General features: G+C 47.0%; 4 protein-coding genes across 4 annotated transcripts; 1 reads left to right on the forward strand and 3 right to left on the reverse strand.

The window, feature by feature from the left end:
• The first annotated feature begins 1,690 nt into the window (after positions 1–1,690).
• LOC119353431 (tyrosine-specific transport protein-like) lies at positions 1,691–6,775 on the forward strand. Its single transcript, XM_037620055.1, has 14 exons — positions 1,691–2,053; positions 2,174–2,214; positions 2,684–2,776; positions 3,032–3,106; positions 3,413–3,462; positions 3,612–3,701; positions 4,048–4,104; positions 4,501–4,570; positions 4,996–5,097; positions 5,175–5,227; positions 5,488–5,635; positions 5,708–5,792; positions 5,988–6,116; positions 6,357–6,775. The coding sequence occupies exons 1-14, from the start codon at positions 1,816–1,818 to the stop codon at positions 6,545–6,547; spliced, it is 1,422 nt and encodes a 473-aa protein (XP_037475952.1). The 5' UTR covers positions 1,691–1,815; the 3' UTR covers positions 6,548–6,775.
• Positions 6,665–8,843, reverse strand: LOC119353430 (putative pentatricopeptide repeat-containing protein At5g40405). The gene has a single exon (XM_037620054.1). It carries the CDS (start codon positions 8,824–8,826, stop codon positions 7,195–7,197), a length of 1,632 nt encoding a protein of 543 aa, XP_037475951.1. The 5' UTR covers positions 8,827–8,843; the 3' UTR covers positions 6,665–7,194.
• Positions 8,844–10,163: 1,320 nt separating this feature from the next.
• LOC119359030 (quinone-oxidoreductase QR2-like) lies at positions 10,164–11,396 on the reverse strand. Its single transcript, XM_037625385.1, has 2 exons — positions 11,113–11,396; positions 10,164–11,037 (listed from the first exon to the last, which is right to left on the reverse strand). Exons 1-2 carry the CDS (start codon positions 11,319–11,321, stop codon positions 10,446–10,448), a joined length of 801 nt encoding a protein of 266 aa, XP_037481282.1. The 5' UTR covers positions 11,322–11,396; the 3' UTR covers positions 10,164–10,445.
• Positions 11,397–13,908: 2,512 nt separating this feature from the next.
• On the reverse strand, positions 13,909–14,893 carry LOC119353433 (quinone-oxidoreductase QR2-like). The gene is made up of 2 exons (XM_037620056.1): positions 14,743–14,893; positions 13,909–14,646 (listed from the first exon to the last, which is right to left on the reverse strand). The coding sequence occupies exons 1-2, from the start codon at positions 14,763–14,765 to the stop codon at positions 14,055–14,057; spliced, it is 615 nt and encodes a 204-aa protein (XP_037475953.1). The 5' UTR covers positions 14,766–14,893; the 3' UTR covers positions 13,909–14,054.
• Between the last annotated feature and the right edge of the window lie 1,332 nt (positions 14,894–16,225).

Raw genomic sequence — 16,225 nt, forward strand, 5'->3', positions numbered from 1 at the left:
AATCATCGATTTTCACCATGATCCTATCTCCAGCCAAACTATGTAAATAAACTCTAGTTATGATATGATCCCGGAGTTAACATGCCCATCCTTATCTCCTCCAAGCGCCTACCTTAACATGACTACATGTGGGCCGCTAGAGGACCCTAGGCAATCTTTGGTCGATATGGTTTGTCCACGTCCAAACTGTGTACACCTCCAATAGTTCAACACTATGCACCGACAATGATGTTTGCAAGAACCGTGGCTTTCCTTGAGGTGTCCGTGAGGTATTCTTCCCATCTTGAAACAAGGGTGCAAACCCAAAACTAACAAAAAAATTTCAAGAGTAGGCCTAACGAACTAGCTCCATCTTCCACAAAAAAAATGAGGTGGGCTCCACTTGTCAGAGCAAGGTGGCGGTCTTCGATGTCGTGGGCTTCCTAGAGAAGTCGCCTTATATTAGTGCTGGGCCTACTAGTGTTTTGTGGCGGGATCAACAATTTGACATTTTTCGCGAATATGCAAAGCTTGTGTATCATTTCATTGATAGTTATGACCGTATGAGAGAACAACAACATAGACAAGAGAGGAAGGGGGCACCACACTAGGTGTGGGAAGAGCCGAACATCGGATGCAACCTAGCACTAAACTTGCCTAGCCCGAACTCCAGCCAAGGATGATGAAGAGATGAGACACAGGACACCTAGACCGCGTCACGACCAACGTGAGGCACCTCCTTCGCGGCGTCCTTGACTCTAGAACTGGCCGGATCAATGTGCCCCCACCTTAGGCGCGAAATGGGTTGCTGGACCCCAGCCAGGCTGAAGGGAGAGGCCATGGAGAAAGCGTCGACGATGATGTACATTGTACCCGGGATGCCCATGCTCTGAGAAGCAACCCAAAGCAAGCATGACATACAACATCTCTAAATTCGACACCGGGTACGCCACGAGCAACCAAGACAACACCTTCACAAAAGGAGAAAATGTCGTGCTGCCGTTGCCGCCGTCCGGTCCAGTGAACCAGAACTAGGGTTTCCCTCGATGCTCGAAGAGGGGCACAAGAATGCATCAAAGAAGGGGACGACACCCATAGGTCACGCCGCTGCCATCATCGGCAAGCCTAGCAGGGATCGTCGCGGCCTATGACCGAACAAACCCAAAAGTTTGCATGACCGAACAAACCCAAAAGCCGAGCAAACTGACATTGGAGGTGGATTTGCTTCTTCTTGTTTCGAGGATATTGGAGGTGGCCCACAGACTTGAAGATCTTTGGGAGACTACTTCTTGTGCTCTAACATGGATTTGCTGGCCATGATTTTTTTTCATGCTTTATGTAATCAGACGTTTGACTTCGGCATTCTGACATCATTTTTTATTTTTATTTTTTTAAAATCAATTGGTGCATATCTTTTTCTGACAGATCGACCACGCTAGTGTGCATCTATAATTGGTGCAGATCGATGGTGGCTAATAAAGCTTTTTCTGTATTTTTTATGAAAAAAAATAAAATCAAACGTACCAGCAAAGCAACTGCAAGTTTGCAAACCATCGCACAACAGATCATGGATCCTTCCTTAAGCATACGCACATGCAACAACAAAAAGTTTGGGCAAGTGACAGTTCAGCTTCCTTCCTTCCACACAGAGCTGATCCACAAACACTCACACTGCCATTGCGCCACAGCACCAGAACTTTTCAGCCTGTACACCTGCGCCACACAAACCCCCACCAATAACAACCGGAAGATAACAGAAAAAGAAAAAAACCAAAAAAGCGAAAGCTCCAAGCCTACCTCTACTGAGAGGAAGAAGCGGCAGCGGCAGCCGCAGCAATGGCAGCAGCCGCTCTCCAGTGCTGCCCTCTGCTGAGCTCACCGCCGGCATCATCCATCTTGCCGCCTTCCTCTGTAAGAACACCGGCGGTTAGCAGGACAGGGGAGGCCAGGACGAGGAGGCTGCAGCGATGCCGCTGTTCCCAGTCTGCCGAGGGGCGATCGCCGGGTAGCTCGCCACCGCAGCTGGAGCGCCTCTTCTCCAATGTCAACCAGGCCACCATGAAGCACGAGCCTGGTAACCATGCTCAGATCATGCAGTCTGTTGCTTTGCCGAGCTTTCTTCCGCTTTTCTTTTTTTGCCTTTGGGGGTGCACCTGATGGGATTGTGTCTCTGTTTTTCGCTTGGATGTGCCAGGGAGTATCACCGGTTCCGTCTTCCTTGTGGCCGGCACAACGGTAAGTTGAAACGTAAGATTGCGTCTTCCTTCTTACCGCCTTCGATGTATCACTGGTTCCGTCTTCCTTCTTGCCGCCTTGATGTAAAATGTAAGACCTGAAATTTTGATGTCAGATTGCGTACTAGGCTGCAGGTAAGGCTATGTTAAAATGCAATGCGCCTGTCGAGAATCACTGAAATGAGAAAAGAACACGCGACAGATGATCAGATAAAACATTGAGATAACAACCCTGTCTCATGAAACTAATATTGCAAGCCGAAAAAATCATAAAGGACTAATGCTACGCACCTTGAAGCCTCGGCAGCTTTGATACATGCTCTACCATAGCGGCCTTATTTCACACATGTTAGAAACTACTTGAAATATCCCTTTGGAGTGAACATATATTTCAGGAATAGTTCAGAGTAAGCAAAGGCATATTATGTTTACATAACTGAACTTCCTTTTCATCTACATTGATGCCATAGGTCGGGGCAGGTATCCTCGCGATCCCTGCCGTCACACAAGAAGCTGGATTCTTGGCCTCAGCAGTCACATGCGTTTTCTGCTGGACATATATGGTAATAGAATCAGAATTGACTGGGTAAACTATCAAACCCGATGTATTAGAGGTGACATGCAGTCAGAGAAGCCTCTCAAAGGTAAACAAACCCTTTTGCATTGCGCGTTCTTGGATAAATTCTCATCATAAAGAATATTTATCTTCTTGTGTGTGTCACCTTGATACGGGAGGGTTTGATAGTTTCACCCAATATTTTGTCTATTTCACTTACTTGTCTACACTGACAGTTTTTGTTTGCCACCACTTTCTCCAGGTTGTAACAGGGCTGTTAGTTGCTGAAGTAAATGTCAATACAATGTGTGAACTAGGATCTGGAAGTGTCTCGCTGGTAGTTAACGTGCCATCCCATTGCTGATTTCCTGATAAAAATTTCTATTAGAGGCAACTAAAATGAATCTGCAACTAAAAAGTGGCATATGAAGTGTTTGGACATATTTTACCTGAACACAAGGTCCATCTATTAAGACTGGCAAAAGATAGAGAATCATACACACTCCAAATATGAGAAAGTACTCAATAACTGGTGGGGTGTTGCATCTAGCCATCTATGATATGTATTTCGTTCCTTGTATATTTTCTATCTTGCTTGGTTTGAAAGTAGCGAGCATGCTCTCTGAAGGCGCATTTTTTCCAGGTTTCAATGGCCAAGCGCACTCTAGGGACAGCTGGAGTAAGAACAGTTTGGTATGATAAATTCAATACGGCTGAGGTTTATTTATGTATAAGACCTCCAAATCGTAATTGGGATTCATAAGCCTATGTAATGACACTCAGTTACAAGCTCATATTTTTGGACTGGAGAAATTCTGACCATAATTTCTATGTGCCTGCAGCTTTTCATATTTGTTTATACATTATGCACTTCTTGTTGCGTATGTGGCACGCTCTTCAGAGATCTTAACGAACTCACTGGGCATTCCATTGTATGACCTCTTTCCTTGATCTTCACTTTCAATATTCATTTTCTCAATCTTTGTCGTAACAATGTTGTATCCCTCTTACTAGTCGTGTATAGCACTCTAGTGTCTATCATATGTTTGACCCTTGTGTTATAACCCCGGAAAAACAAAATATCAAGAACTTGCATTATGTGATAAATAACTGCTACGGAAACTACACTAGTTGGTACTTCTACAATTCACATAAATATTTTCAAGCATGCAGGTTCTACTTAGCAGTTACTAAGGGTCATTAGTCATCACCATACATTTCAGTCACCATTCAATAATTTCTTTTCATCAGCCATTGATGACATGAGTATGTTTACAGATGGGAGAGTGCCACCCTGTTTTCACTGGCTTTTGGTGGACTATGTTACTTCGGAAGGTAACTGAAAAATGTTACCGCATCATATTATGTGATACACTTCCTGTAATAGCAAAAAAACAATGACCAAGCAGATATCTCCTTTTCCGAGTTCTCTGCTGCTTAACTTCAGGGTTCACTGCAAAATATTTCTATGTTATGGGAGCTCCTGACCACGTCCAGTGTAGCTTCAAGACTACTACTTCTTACTTTTTTGACCATTAAGGGTTAACTTCATTCTCGATTTCAAAACAAATGCACATATCAATAGTAAGGTTCTCAAAAGATGGACAGTTTGCTACTTACAAATATTTATTATATAATTTTTTGTCCTGATGTCCACAATTACTTAGGCAATTTATCATATAACATGGTAGAGATTATAAGTACCAAAACTAATCTTCTCGATGGCTGCAGTCAGCGAGTCATTGGTGCCGTGAATGGTTTTTTGGTGTTCAGTATCATAGCATCCTTCACACTTCTTGTGGTAAGTGTTGTTTTACATTAATCCATCATAAATATTTGGAACCTTGATAATCCTAGGCTCCTAGAAGTTGACAAAGAGAATGAAACATGACTGCATTTCCTGAAATAACTTAGGACCTACTAATTTTGGTTGCAAAATATCCTATTAGTGAGATAAAATTCTAAGATAGTCCAACTCTGCACGTACAGTGAGCTACGTGAGTGCAAGTGTGTAGATCCAAAATCCAATATGCTTACAGATAAACAGGTCCTGTTTGATAGGAAATATTGCTACTCTTTTAGTATTCAGTAATGGTACGAGTAGAGAGAAAAACTCATGTCCGCTGACAAAGATAACATGAGCAAACCACTAGGAAATTTATTTCGCGTAAGGAACATCCTACAAACAGAGTGTAGACGCTGAACAAATGGATGTAACCTTCACAGGTGGTGGCAAGTGGAAACATACAGTGGAGTTCTCTTCTCGAAACGAATTTTGCTGCTGCTCCCCAAAGTATACCAATAATTTCTCTTTCATTTGTATATCAGGTAATCTTGTATTCTTGCTTACCATATTCACTTCAAAAAATTATTCTTGGCATTTGACTGAGTATTTTCCTGAACAGAATGTAGTTCCTGTTCTCTGCACAAATTTGGAGGGAGACCTGTCAAAAGTAAGGTAAGGTTGTGAAGATAAATCTGACACTACCTGCATAAGTACAGCAGTTGTGACTTGTGACATTAAAAAGAGATATACAGTGTTTTCAGACTTGCAACAACAGAACAATATGTGCCTTCTTTCGAGAAAACACAAGATCTTGAAGAACAAGAAAAAATTCTCATTAAAAAGGGGCAGACATATTTATGTTGGACCGATCACGCCACTATCCTAAGTTGGTGACTTCCAGAGGCATATGACAATCTTACTGAATCTTGCAGGAAGGCCATTGTATTAGGTACTGCCATACCCCTTGCTCTGTTTCTCGTATGGGATGCTGTCATCCTGGGGACAATCCCGGGGTTTGCAGAAAGTGGGGCTATTACTGATCCGCTACAACAACTTAGGTCAAGCAATGGTACAGTGGGGGTAAGTATTTTCAAGATGTTCTTATGATGTGCTATAAATTGGGATTGATTTGACACACCTTCTTGTTTGCAGCCTATTGTTGAGGCATTCTCATTTCTGGCAATAGGCACATCATACATCGGATTTGTTCTGGGACTCACAGACTTCATCGCAGACTGTAAGTATCTTCTTCAGTCCAGACTCCAGAGCAATCATATTTTTAAGCTAGGAAGAGGTCTAGAGTAGAACCTGGCCAATTTTATGTGAGATAGACATGAAGGTAGCAAAACAGTAGCCAGATTTCTGGGACTGCAGCCTACTGTTATTAATTCACTATCCTTCTCTTTTTTGCCTCTTCTATAAAACTTTGCAGTGCTCAAACTACCAAGTGGACAGAACAAACCTCTGACATACCTTGTAACTTTGTTCCCTCCGCTTGTTCTGTCACTGCTTGATCCAGAGATATTTTTCAAGGCATTGGACTTTGCAGGAACTTATGGAGGTAAGGATGCTTTTACAGTGTCTCTAATCCCAAGGAGAAATACCTGTCTCCTTGCAGGCTGCAGCCACAAAATAATATACTGATACAGAAATGCAGAACATTCATATGGATTGCTTTCATCTACTGCAGTAACCTTTTGTGAATAGGAAGTGCAGAATATTCGTATGGTTTACTGATTGTGGAAATATTATATTTGTTACTTGAAGGAATGAAACTGACCCTTGCATGTATTCTTTTCAGTTCTAGTACTCTTTGGAGTTTTCCCTGCAGCTATGTCTTGGTCAGAGAGATACTCAAATGACTTGGAAGCTCCTATATCCCCTATAGTCCCAGGAGGAAAATTAACCCTCTCATTTGTTATGGGGGGTGCCTTGCTTGTAATATTTTCAGAGGTTTTCAAGGACATAATGCAGTTACAAGGACTACATTGACAATCATGATGTGCAAAGCTCCACTACTGATGCTTCTGCAGATTTTTGTGCAATGTTGCTAATAAGAGGTATTAACACATCCAAAAGAGAATAGTAGCCTTTCTTAACCCCTTCGGCAGTTTCATCAAGATATTCTTGTTTTTTTTTTTTGAGAAATGTCAAGTTGAGTTGTGTTGTAAATATTTACCATATACCACTTTTTCTAGTATATATTTATCAATAGGGTCCTCTCCTACTGCTACTTTACATAATGCTATGCGTGAGTTGTATAACCTAAGTATTCTTTATTTATTTTTATCGAATTTAAACTGAAAAACAAGAACTTCTAAAGTTTCAAGAGACCCGCAACAATAGTAAATTCAAGAAAAATAGTGTTGAAAATAGTTTCTTGTCCTCATCAATATTTTTTCACATGTGTGCAAATGAACAACTGAACGATTTCATTAGTTCGTTTAGAGTTCATGATGTTCCTCGACTTATTCAGGTCCGTTATCAAGAATTTTGAACTTATCCCCAGACTACACACGTTGACTCACACAACTGTGCATCATCATATCCTACTAAAGAGTAAACAGGAATTAGCAAGCAGAAACTCACACTGAGAAAGACATACTGTATACCACTGCCACTGTGCTAGTGATTCTCTTCTACCAAAAATCATTGCAAGAACAAGTTCCCCCTCTAAAATGATGGAACCTGGCTCTATCACGAACCACAATTTCCCGTTGATAAATCTTGGACACTAGCTTAGCAAACTTGTGGCAATCCATACAAAAGCGAAGATTTTTGACAATTCTGATTGTAGCATCTGGAGGTCCTCCAATGAGCCCAAACGCTATTGCAAGCTTCTCACTGTGATGTCCAACCGCCTGCTCTTTCTCTTCATCTTCAATGTCATAGAACACCTCAGTGGTCTCTGTGACATGACCTTGCTGTTGCATCCTTCCACCAATCTCGATCAGTTTTGCATGAATGTCATCATATGATGGATGTGACTTGTCACCTGAAATGAATTCATGGATGGAACCATCCATCTCAACCGAGCTGCAGCCAGGAATCTTCTCGATCCCCTTGCTTCTCATGGTCCTCCGAACATCTTCAACACCACTCCATCTCCCTACTGCAGCATAGAGATTGGACAGGAGCACATGGTCTCCACTGCAGGTCGCTTCCATTTCAGTTATGACAATTTCGGCCATCTTGACATTCTTGTGGAGCCGGCATCCACCAAGCAATGCCCTCCAGATGACAACATCTGGCTTCATTGGCATCTCTGTAATGAGCTTGTGTGCCTCTTGTAGATGACCAGACCGGGCAAGGAGATCAACCATGCACGCATAATGCTCAAGGATTAACCCTATGCCATACTTCTTGGAGATCATGTTGAAATGCTCCCTACCTGCATCCACAGATCCACCATGGCTGCATGCCAAGAGGACTCCTACAAAGGTCACTTCATCCGGAACCACTCTTCCATCAAGCTCCATTTGGCGAAACATGTCCAACGCCATCGCTGAGTAGCCATTCATGGCCAAGCCATTGATCATGGCATTCCAGGTACACGTGTTCCTCGCCCTCAGGCCGGTGAACACCTCCAGCGCAAGCTCCACAGCGCCACACTTGGCATACATGTCAACAAGCGCCGTCCCCAGGAACTCGTCCCACCGGAGCCTGTTCTTCTCTACGAACACATGGACCCACTTCCCCGTCTCCAACGCACCGGCGCTCGCGCAGGCTGACAGCGCGCTGACAACCGTCCCGCGGTTGGGCGCGAACCCTTCCTCCATCATCCGCCCGAAGAGACAGAGGGCCTCGACGGGCTGCCTGTTCCCGATGTGCCCAGAGATCATGGCGTTCCACGAGACCAGGTCCCTCTCCGGCATCTTCTCGAAGACGCGCCTCGCCGACCCGACATCCCCGGCGCGGCAGAGCCCGGCGACCATCGACGTCCACGTGACGGGTGTCGGCGCCGGGACCTGCTCAAAGAGTCGGCACGCCGACGCGACGTCGCCGGACACCGCGTAGCCGTGGATCATGGAGTTGAAGGAGACGGTGTCCTGGCGCGGCATTTCGTCGAACACCCTGCGCGCGTCGGCGACTCGCCTCGTGGCGCAGTAGCCCTGGATGAAGCCATTGGTGACGCGCGTGTGGGCGAGGAACCCGAGCTTGATGTAGACGGCGTGGAGGCTGGGGAGGCGGCGGGAGGAGGCGGAGGCGGAGGCGGCGGCGGCTTTGAGGAGGGAGAGGAAGGTGTGCTGGTTCAGGCGGGAGAGCTGCATGCGTACGCGTTTGCTACTGGCTTCTAGGAGTAGTTCATGGTGTGTGAGGCCTTGAGATTTTATGGCTAGCTTGTTTCGGAAAGGAAATTCAGAAAATGCAAGAACATGAAACCAAGTGGATTATGTTTGATGTATAATTGCCTCAGTTATCGATTCAATATTAACTTTTTACAGTTTGTGACACATGTCTTGTGAACACTCATTTTTTTTTTGATTTTTTTAAGGAAAATGATCATAATCATCTTGCCGATTCTACGCCTCGTGTCCACTACCTGGAGAGCCAACCACGTGTGGATTAGTCCCACCCATCGTATGTTTTAGGATTTTGCAACATCCCTCATGTTTGTGAAACACGAGGAATGTTACAGTGGCAACACAACAATGCGACGATGCGGGAAAACAATTTCTACAACATAACGTCTATTACAAAAAAAAATCCGCAACAATACCCTTATTGCAAAAAAAAAAAAAACTGTAAACACAACCTATGTTACAAATGTCTTATGCAACATGATGCATGTTGCAAAAAGTTTCGCAACAAAACCTATGTTGCAAAAGTAAGAAAAGTGAAGAATGGCCCTAGACGCTACGGCTCGTGAGGCGGCGGATCTTTTAAAAAGATTCGCCGACCGACGCGTAGCACAACCCTTTTCTAAAACATTTAAATATAATTTTTGACAAATGATAGCACCTGATATTCTCCCATAATATGGTATAAGAACGAAGAGGCATACGTTCAAAACCAATTCCGGTCAAATAGTGGTGGTCTGGCTTCTCTCCCTTCCTCCTCTCTCTAATAACAACACCGACTCTCAGAACATACACATTATTTATTCGCGGACTGGTCCACGGATACATATACAAGAGCAGACCATCCAATTATATTCCTTGAACGCTCGCCTCTGTTTTTTTAAGTACCCAACACTCAAAATAATTATAAAAATAGCCAATTCACTCACAAATAACCTGTAGATATCCCTAGAACAACAATAGTTCCAATGTAAATATTACATCTGAGATAACTGAATGTTCAGTAAATTTTTCGAATTCATCAATTCCAAATTCAATGATACTTGAATTAGACGGAACAAGTCCTCTCACACACTGTTGCCCTTGAGCTTCATCAAACAATATACTCCCTCCGTCTGAAAATACTTGTCCTAGAAATGGTTGTATCTAGACTTATGTTAGTTATATATATATATATATATATATATATATATATATATATATATATATATATATATATCCATTTTTAACCATTTCTAAGACAAGTATTTTCGGACGGAGGAAGTATAAATGTAAATGGCCTCCCTCGGTCCCGTGGTATAGCACGGCAGCTCGTCCGGACTATATAACATGACAATTATCAAGTTGCAATATCAAGTAAATCAGTGAATTGACCAACATGAACCGTGACACGTGCACCATTTCTTCGACGATGTTGCCATGAACCAGCGCTGTCACCATCCACAGCAGGAACCCGAACTCACCCATGTGCATTATTATTCTTTCGAAACAAGATATAAAAGCCAGTAAGAGTGTAGTAATTGCTAAATAAACAAATTGTGCAACTGGAAATCATCCACACACGTTGTGCAATCCCGAGCAGTTCAAGTTCAGACGGCGTTGAGCTTCTTGGCGATGCCGGCGAAGTACTTCCCCTGGTGCGCCGCCAAGGCGAGCTCGGCGTCGCTGGGCGTCCTGCCGCCATCTTTGCCGGCGAAGGTGCCGGATCCGTACGGGCTGCCGCCCTTGACCTCGTCCATGGCGAACATGCCGGCGCCGTGCGTGTAGCCGACGGGCACGAAGAGCATGCCGTGGTGCGTCAGCTGCGTGATGGCCGTGAGGGCCGTGGTCTCCTGGCCGCCACCCTGCGTACCTGTGGCGAGGAAGATGCCCGCAGGCTTGCCGGCGAGGGAGCCCTCCTGCCAGAGGCCGCCGGTGGAGTCAAAGAAGGCTTTCATCTGCGCCGCCATCATGCCGAACCGCGTCGGGAAGCCGAACAGGATGCCGTCGGCCTCGGCCAGCTGGGACGCCGTTATGACTGGGTGGTCCTCGCGCCCCGGCGCCGCGTGCATCTTCCCCAGCACCTCCTCCGGCAGCGTCTCCGGCACCCGCCAGACGGTGACCTCGACACCGGGGACGGTGTCGGCGCCTTTCTTGATCTCCTCCGCGAGCGTGGCGACGTGTCCCCATGTCGAGTAGTACCTGAATCATACAGAGTAATAATCAAATCATCGAGCTAACCAGCCGGAAGAAGAGCAAGCAGAGGCGGAGCATTACACGATGTAGATCTTGGTCGCCATTGCCGATCGGCTAGCTGCAGAACTCTGCTGTGAAAAACTGATTTGGTTTGGAAATTGCTTTGCTTCCTCTTGCAGTGTAGGTAGCTGGTGAAGCAAGAAGGCGGGCAGGCTCCCGTATTTGTAGGGGGAATTGGAGCCTTGAAGATTGTTAATTTGAGACGACCTTGTATGTACTGTAGTCTGCATTCTCGCAGATTAAGAAGGTTCTTGAAGAAGGTATCTGATCCTCGCCCGGGGCTCCCGTATGAGCCTTGTCATCTTCTGTACTAGCGCTGTATAAAAAAGTGTGGTCAAACTCTAAGAACGGCCAGGAAGATAGCGAGGGTGGACCTGATCATACCCTGGGCCGGGCCGGGTTTCGGGCCAGGCTTTGCAAAGCCCGAGGCGAAAACCCCAAGCCCGAGCGATTGTTTTCAGGGTATAAAAATAATATATTATACCTATATATCGAATAAAATATGTAATTGGTTTTTTGAGCTTTTGAGCCGGGCTTCGGGTGGAAAAGTTGAGCCCAAGCCTGGCCCAAATGTCAAGCTTTCTTCGACGATGTTGCAACGAACCGCCGCTGCTACATCATCGACAGCAGGAACCAGAACTCGGTCAGGACGATTGGCGCGTTATCACCATCTACAATGCCATCGCCATCGACTCCCGATTGTCCAACCTGGTGAGGAAGAAGTACACCGCAATGCGAGACAAGGGTCGAGCCCATGATAGGTGCCCCCCAGAGCTAAATCCGCACCGGCCGGAGAAACCATGTTTTGAGCACAAGTGTTCCCTCGAAATAGGCTTTCGTCGGGGAAATACCCTTTGACTCCTGGGTGTATATACACCTCATATGAAAAAAAAAGTCAAAAAAGCTTAGAAGTTTTTTTAGAATAAACTTGACTTTACTTTACACTAGTATGTAAATTTTTCACGAATAAAAAACTAATCTTGACTTCATGGCAAAAAATTTATTGCTATTATAGGTCACTATTCACATTATTTTGGTAGAATTTTTTTTCTAAAAGAAGTCAAGGGAGGGTTTACTTTTTCTGGGATTTTTTTACAAGTATAATAGAAGGTCAAGTTTATTTCAATAATTTTTTTGAATTTTTTGACTTTTTATTTAATTACTAAATACTTTCCCGTATAAGGCGTATATACACCCATAGACCAAAAGTCCCCTCCCTTTCCTCCCTCTATATATAAAGCCACAACCAAACCAGGTACACGGTCGAATAATACAAGATAGTGATGTAACCCTCATAGAATGTCGATCCCAAGATACACGCACAAACGCACACGCCTACGCAACCGAAAGTAAACATAGGAAGAACTGAGAACAACACCACACTACGCCCTAAAACACCTAAGCTCCACAACAATGCCTTCGGGAGGGAGAACGACGCTAAGCATCGTCGCTGTCGAGTCCAGAATGGACAAAGGTCTTCACCCGAAACTCTGACTCGGAGAGGAGCACCATGTCGACGTCTTCAGAAAGAGAGCGGCGTCCGTGTGCGTCGTCGCCGTTGGCGCCAAAGCGCAAAGCTTTCGCTTGGCAGCTCTCCCATGCCACCACGAGGTGTTCACTTTCGCTTGACAGCTCTCCTGTGCCACCACGAGGTCTTCAGAACAAGCACAGCGAGTTCAGATCCCCATGTCCGGATCAGGGTGACGCAACTAACAGTGATAGAAAGCGTGCCCGAGCCACCCGCTGCTACACCTTCCACTGCCCACACGACCAAGGGGTAAAGCCGCCACCACCACCGCCATGGTGCCCACCAGAGAGCCACCCATGTGGTCCGCCTTCTGGAGCCGCCGCCGAGGCATCCATGTCTGGGACACCAACAACCATCCACATCATGGTGCAACAACCACAGAAGGAAGAGTAAAAGGCATCTCCTTTCCCTCCCCAACCCGGCATGAGTCACGAAGTCTGGGTCAATGCCTCCACGGTGGGAAGCGTCCACACACGTGTCCCCAGCTAGTCCCAACGGACCGGGGGGACACAATCCCGTGACTACCGACGGTTGTCGACCAGCAAAACTCACAAGACGCCATGCCCGTGGATGTCAACGTCGACACTACCCAGACCATGCCCAACCTTGCCTACCCGGAGTGAGAGCCCCGCCCCACCTCGGGCCCATATCTGGTGTGCCCAAGCGTGAACCCTAGGCCATGGACACCTCCGCCGCATGGACAATCCGCACGCCGCCAGACTGGATCCAAGAAAAGAAAAACCGCCACCACCACCCGCACGCCGCTGCCAAACGGTAACCGCCACCACCGCCAGCACACTGATGACCCGTGCATCCACCTGGAGCCCCAAAACGACCAGAGCAGGGTCGAACCCTAGCCAGGTGCAGACGGCATGGATACTAGCATCGAACCGCCGCCGTGGGAACCCCCGCGCCGCCCACAACACAGGTGGCCAGATCTGGCCGAGCCAAGTCAAGCCGGCACAGCCACCATGGGAGCTCCACGCGTGCAACCCTCCACACCTTGGCCAGTCGTTGTAGGGAGTAGCACGTCCACAAACCCGCCACCAGCCACCGCGCCGCCGCGCCCTGCCGCCAGTGCGCCACCACCGCTCGATGGAGAAAACCCCATGCTTGCATCTGTAGAAGAGGTCTCGCCGCCGTCGACGCCGACCGGGCTTTGCCCTGCGGCTGCGAGGAGGGGGGGAGAAAGGAGGGTGCCTAGGCCGGCGTCGTGAGGGTTGGCCCTCCCGGTCGCCACACCGGAGCGGCGGGAGGTGGGCCGGGAAAAGTCGGGGACTTCGAACCTCTATTGACCCATGAGCACAAATGTTCCCAACGTGCTCGCATTATTATTCTTTCCAGACAAGATATAGATACCAGTATGGTGTAGTAATTGCTAAGTAAACAAATTTTGCTCCAAGTTGACACGCTGACGCCATGTGACGTGAGCGGTTCAGACGGCCTTCAGCTTCTTGGCGATGCCAGCGAAGTACTTCCCCTGGTGCGCCCCCAAGGCGAGCTCGGCATCGGTGGGCGTCCTGCTGCCATCAGCGCCGGCGAAGGTGCCGGCTCCGTACGGGCTGCCGCCCTTGACCTCGTCCATGGCGAACATGCCGGCGCCGTGCGTGTAGCCGACGGGCACGAAGATCATTCCGTGGAGCGTCAGCTGCGTCACGGCCGTGAGGGCCGTGGTCTCCTGGCCGCCGCCCTGCGTGCCCGTGGCGAAGAAGACGCCCACGGGCTTGCCGGCGAGGGACCCCTCCTGCCAGAGGCCGCCGGTGGAGTCGAAGAAGGCCTTCATCTGCGCCGCCATCATGCCGAACCGCGTCGGGAAGCCGAACAGCACGCCGTCGGCCTCGGCCAGCTGCCGCGCCGTTATGACGGGGTGGTCCTCGCGCCCCGGCGCCGCGTGCATCTTCCCCAGCACCTCCTCCGGCAGCGTCTCCGGCACCCGCCAGACGGTGACCTCGACGTCAGGGACGGAGTCGGCGCCTTTCTTGATCTCCTCCGCGAGCGTGGCGACGTGCCCCCATGTCGAGTAGTACCTGAATCGATGCAGGCAATAACAATCAAATCATCGAGCTAACCAGCCGCAAGACGAGTGAGCGGAGCAGAGCAGCGGCGGAGGCGCGGAGCATTACACGATGTAGATCTTGGTCGCCATTGCCGATCGGCTAGCTACAAGATTCTGCTGTTTGAAACTGATTTGCTTTGGAAATTGCTTTGATTTGCTTCCTCTTGCAGTGTAGGTGGCTGGTGAAGAAAGAAGCCGGGCAGGCCCCCGTATTTGTAGGGGGAGATGGAGCCTTGAAGATTGTTAATTCGGAAGTACTGTGCGGCCGAAACTCATTGGCCGATCAACAGACGATGCTTCATCTTATCTTGACGTCCTTGCAGTCGCGTTCTTGCAGATTATTTAAAACGGTTCCTGAAGAAAGAAGCTGATCCGATCATCACCAGGGGCTGCTATAAGTCTTGTCACCTTGTGTAGTGGGTATAAAAAAGTGTGTCAAACTCTGATGAACGTGGGGTATACTACGTGGTCATGGCGTCGACACTGACGTACTACGTATGTAGATATGTATCGCCATGGTGGATGCTTTTCTCCCGGAAGAACGGCGATGGAGTCAGCGAGGTCGAAAGAAAAAGAATAGGCAGATATAGAATCGAAAATACACGTTGCGACATGGTGCCATGCGAGGATTATATGCATACTTGAAACCCCTCAGATAGTTTTAGGAGTTATATGGTGTATTTTACTCTTTTCCAATCCTAAACCTTCACATGTGCATGCCCATTAACTCCGTAAATGATCCTTCATCCGTGTAGCATCATTCTTTGCTTAATCGCTATGAGTGTGACTAGGTCTCAGTCGACTGAGACTTAACAAAGTCTCAATCAAATATCAGAACATACAAAAAGGAAGAAAGAAAAAATAAAATAAAATTACACGGATCTCCACATATATATAGGCAGCTAGTTTGGTTTCAACTACCGCACCTTCGACACATACCGAGCTAAGCAGTTAGCACGCCCCCATCAGATTAACGATCAACCCCCCACAGAAGAAGATTAGTATGTTTTTAATGTAATTTTATTTTGTATTGCTCGTTTTACCTTCAGATGTCTATTCTTTGTACTGGCCTTTGTTTTCTCCGATATTAATCAGATCTAAGATACTCTCTAGTTGTATTTATTAAAAAAAGTAAATAAACCAAGCTACGTACTGATACGTTAGTTAGCCGGCCGAAGCACACTGCCGGACCTAGAATAGGATGCCAAAATAGTGCAATCATAATAATCCTAGCAAACAATTCTCACAACATTAAGTTGTGAGACAACTTACTAATGTCTAGTGGAAGAAGATGGATCTCAGTGACTATAATCTTGGATGGGCGCATGACAACACACCACAAGTTCTCATCGCGTGTAAAAATGGCCCCTGCATCAACTGTAAAAATGAAAACCCAGGCCCCTGGATCAAGTGTAAAAATGGCCACCGACAGGACGACCCGCTGTCCCCCTATTTCTTCATCATCGTCACCGATCTGCTTCAACGCTTAATCCTGCAGGCTTTCTCTTTAAACCAACTTTGCCGCCCGATCTACACAGAACGCCCCCCCC

The sequence above is a fragment of the Triticum dicoccoides genome, chromosome 2A, assembly GCF_002162155.2.
Source record: "Triticum dicoccoides isolate Atlit2015 ecotype Zavitan chromosome 2A, WEW_v2.0, whole genome shotgun sequence".
NCBI classification, from domain to species: Eukaryota; Viridiplantae; Streptophyta; class Magnoliopsida; order Poales; family Poaceae; genus Triticum; species Triticum dicoccoides.

Coding starts and splice junctions, on each gene's coding strand:
- LOC119353431 (XM_037620055.1), top strand. CDS start 1,816: ATGGCAGCAGCCGCTCTCCAGTGCTGCCCTCTGCTGAGCTCACCGCCG. Junction 4,571..4,995: donor CATCCTTCACACTTCTTGTG/GTAAGTGTTGTT, acceptor TAACCTTCACAG/GTGGTGGCAAGTGGAAACAT. Junction 6,117..6,356: donor CTTTGCAGGAACTTATGGAG/GTAAGGATGCTT, acceptor TATTCTTTTCAG/TTCTAGTACTCTTTGGAGTT.
- LOC119353430 (XM_037620054.1), bottom strand. CDS start 8,826: ATGCAGCTCTCCCGCCTGAACCAGCACACCTTCCTCTCCCTCCTCAAA.
- LOC119359030 (XM_037625385.1), bottom strand. CDS start 11,321: ATGCAGACTACAGTACATACAAGGTCGTCTCAAATTAACAATCTTCAA. Junction 11,038..11,112: donor GCGACCAAGATCTACATCGT/GTAATGCTCCGC, acceptor TGTATGATTCAG/GTACTACTCGACATGGGGAC.
- LOC119353433 (XM_037620056.1), bottom strand. CDS start 14,765: ATGGCGACCAAGATCTACATCGT. Junction 14,647..14,742: donor GCGACCAAGATCTACATCGT/GTAATGCTCCGC, acceptor GCATCGATTCAG/GTACTACTCGACATGGGGGC.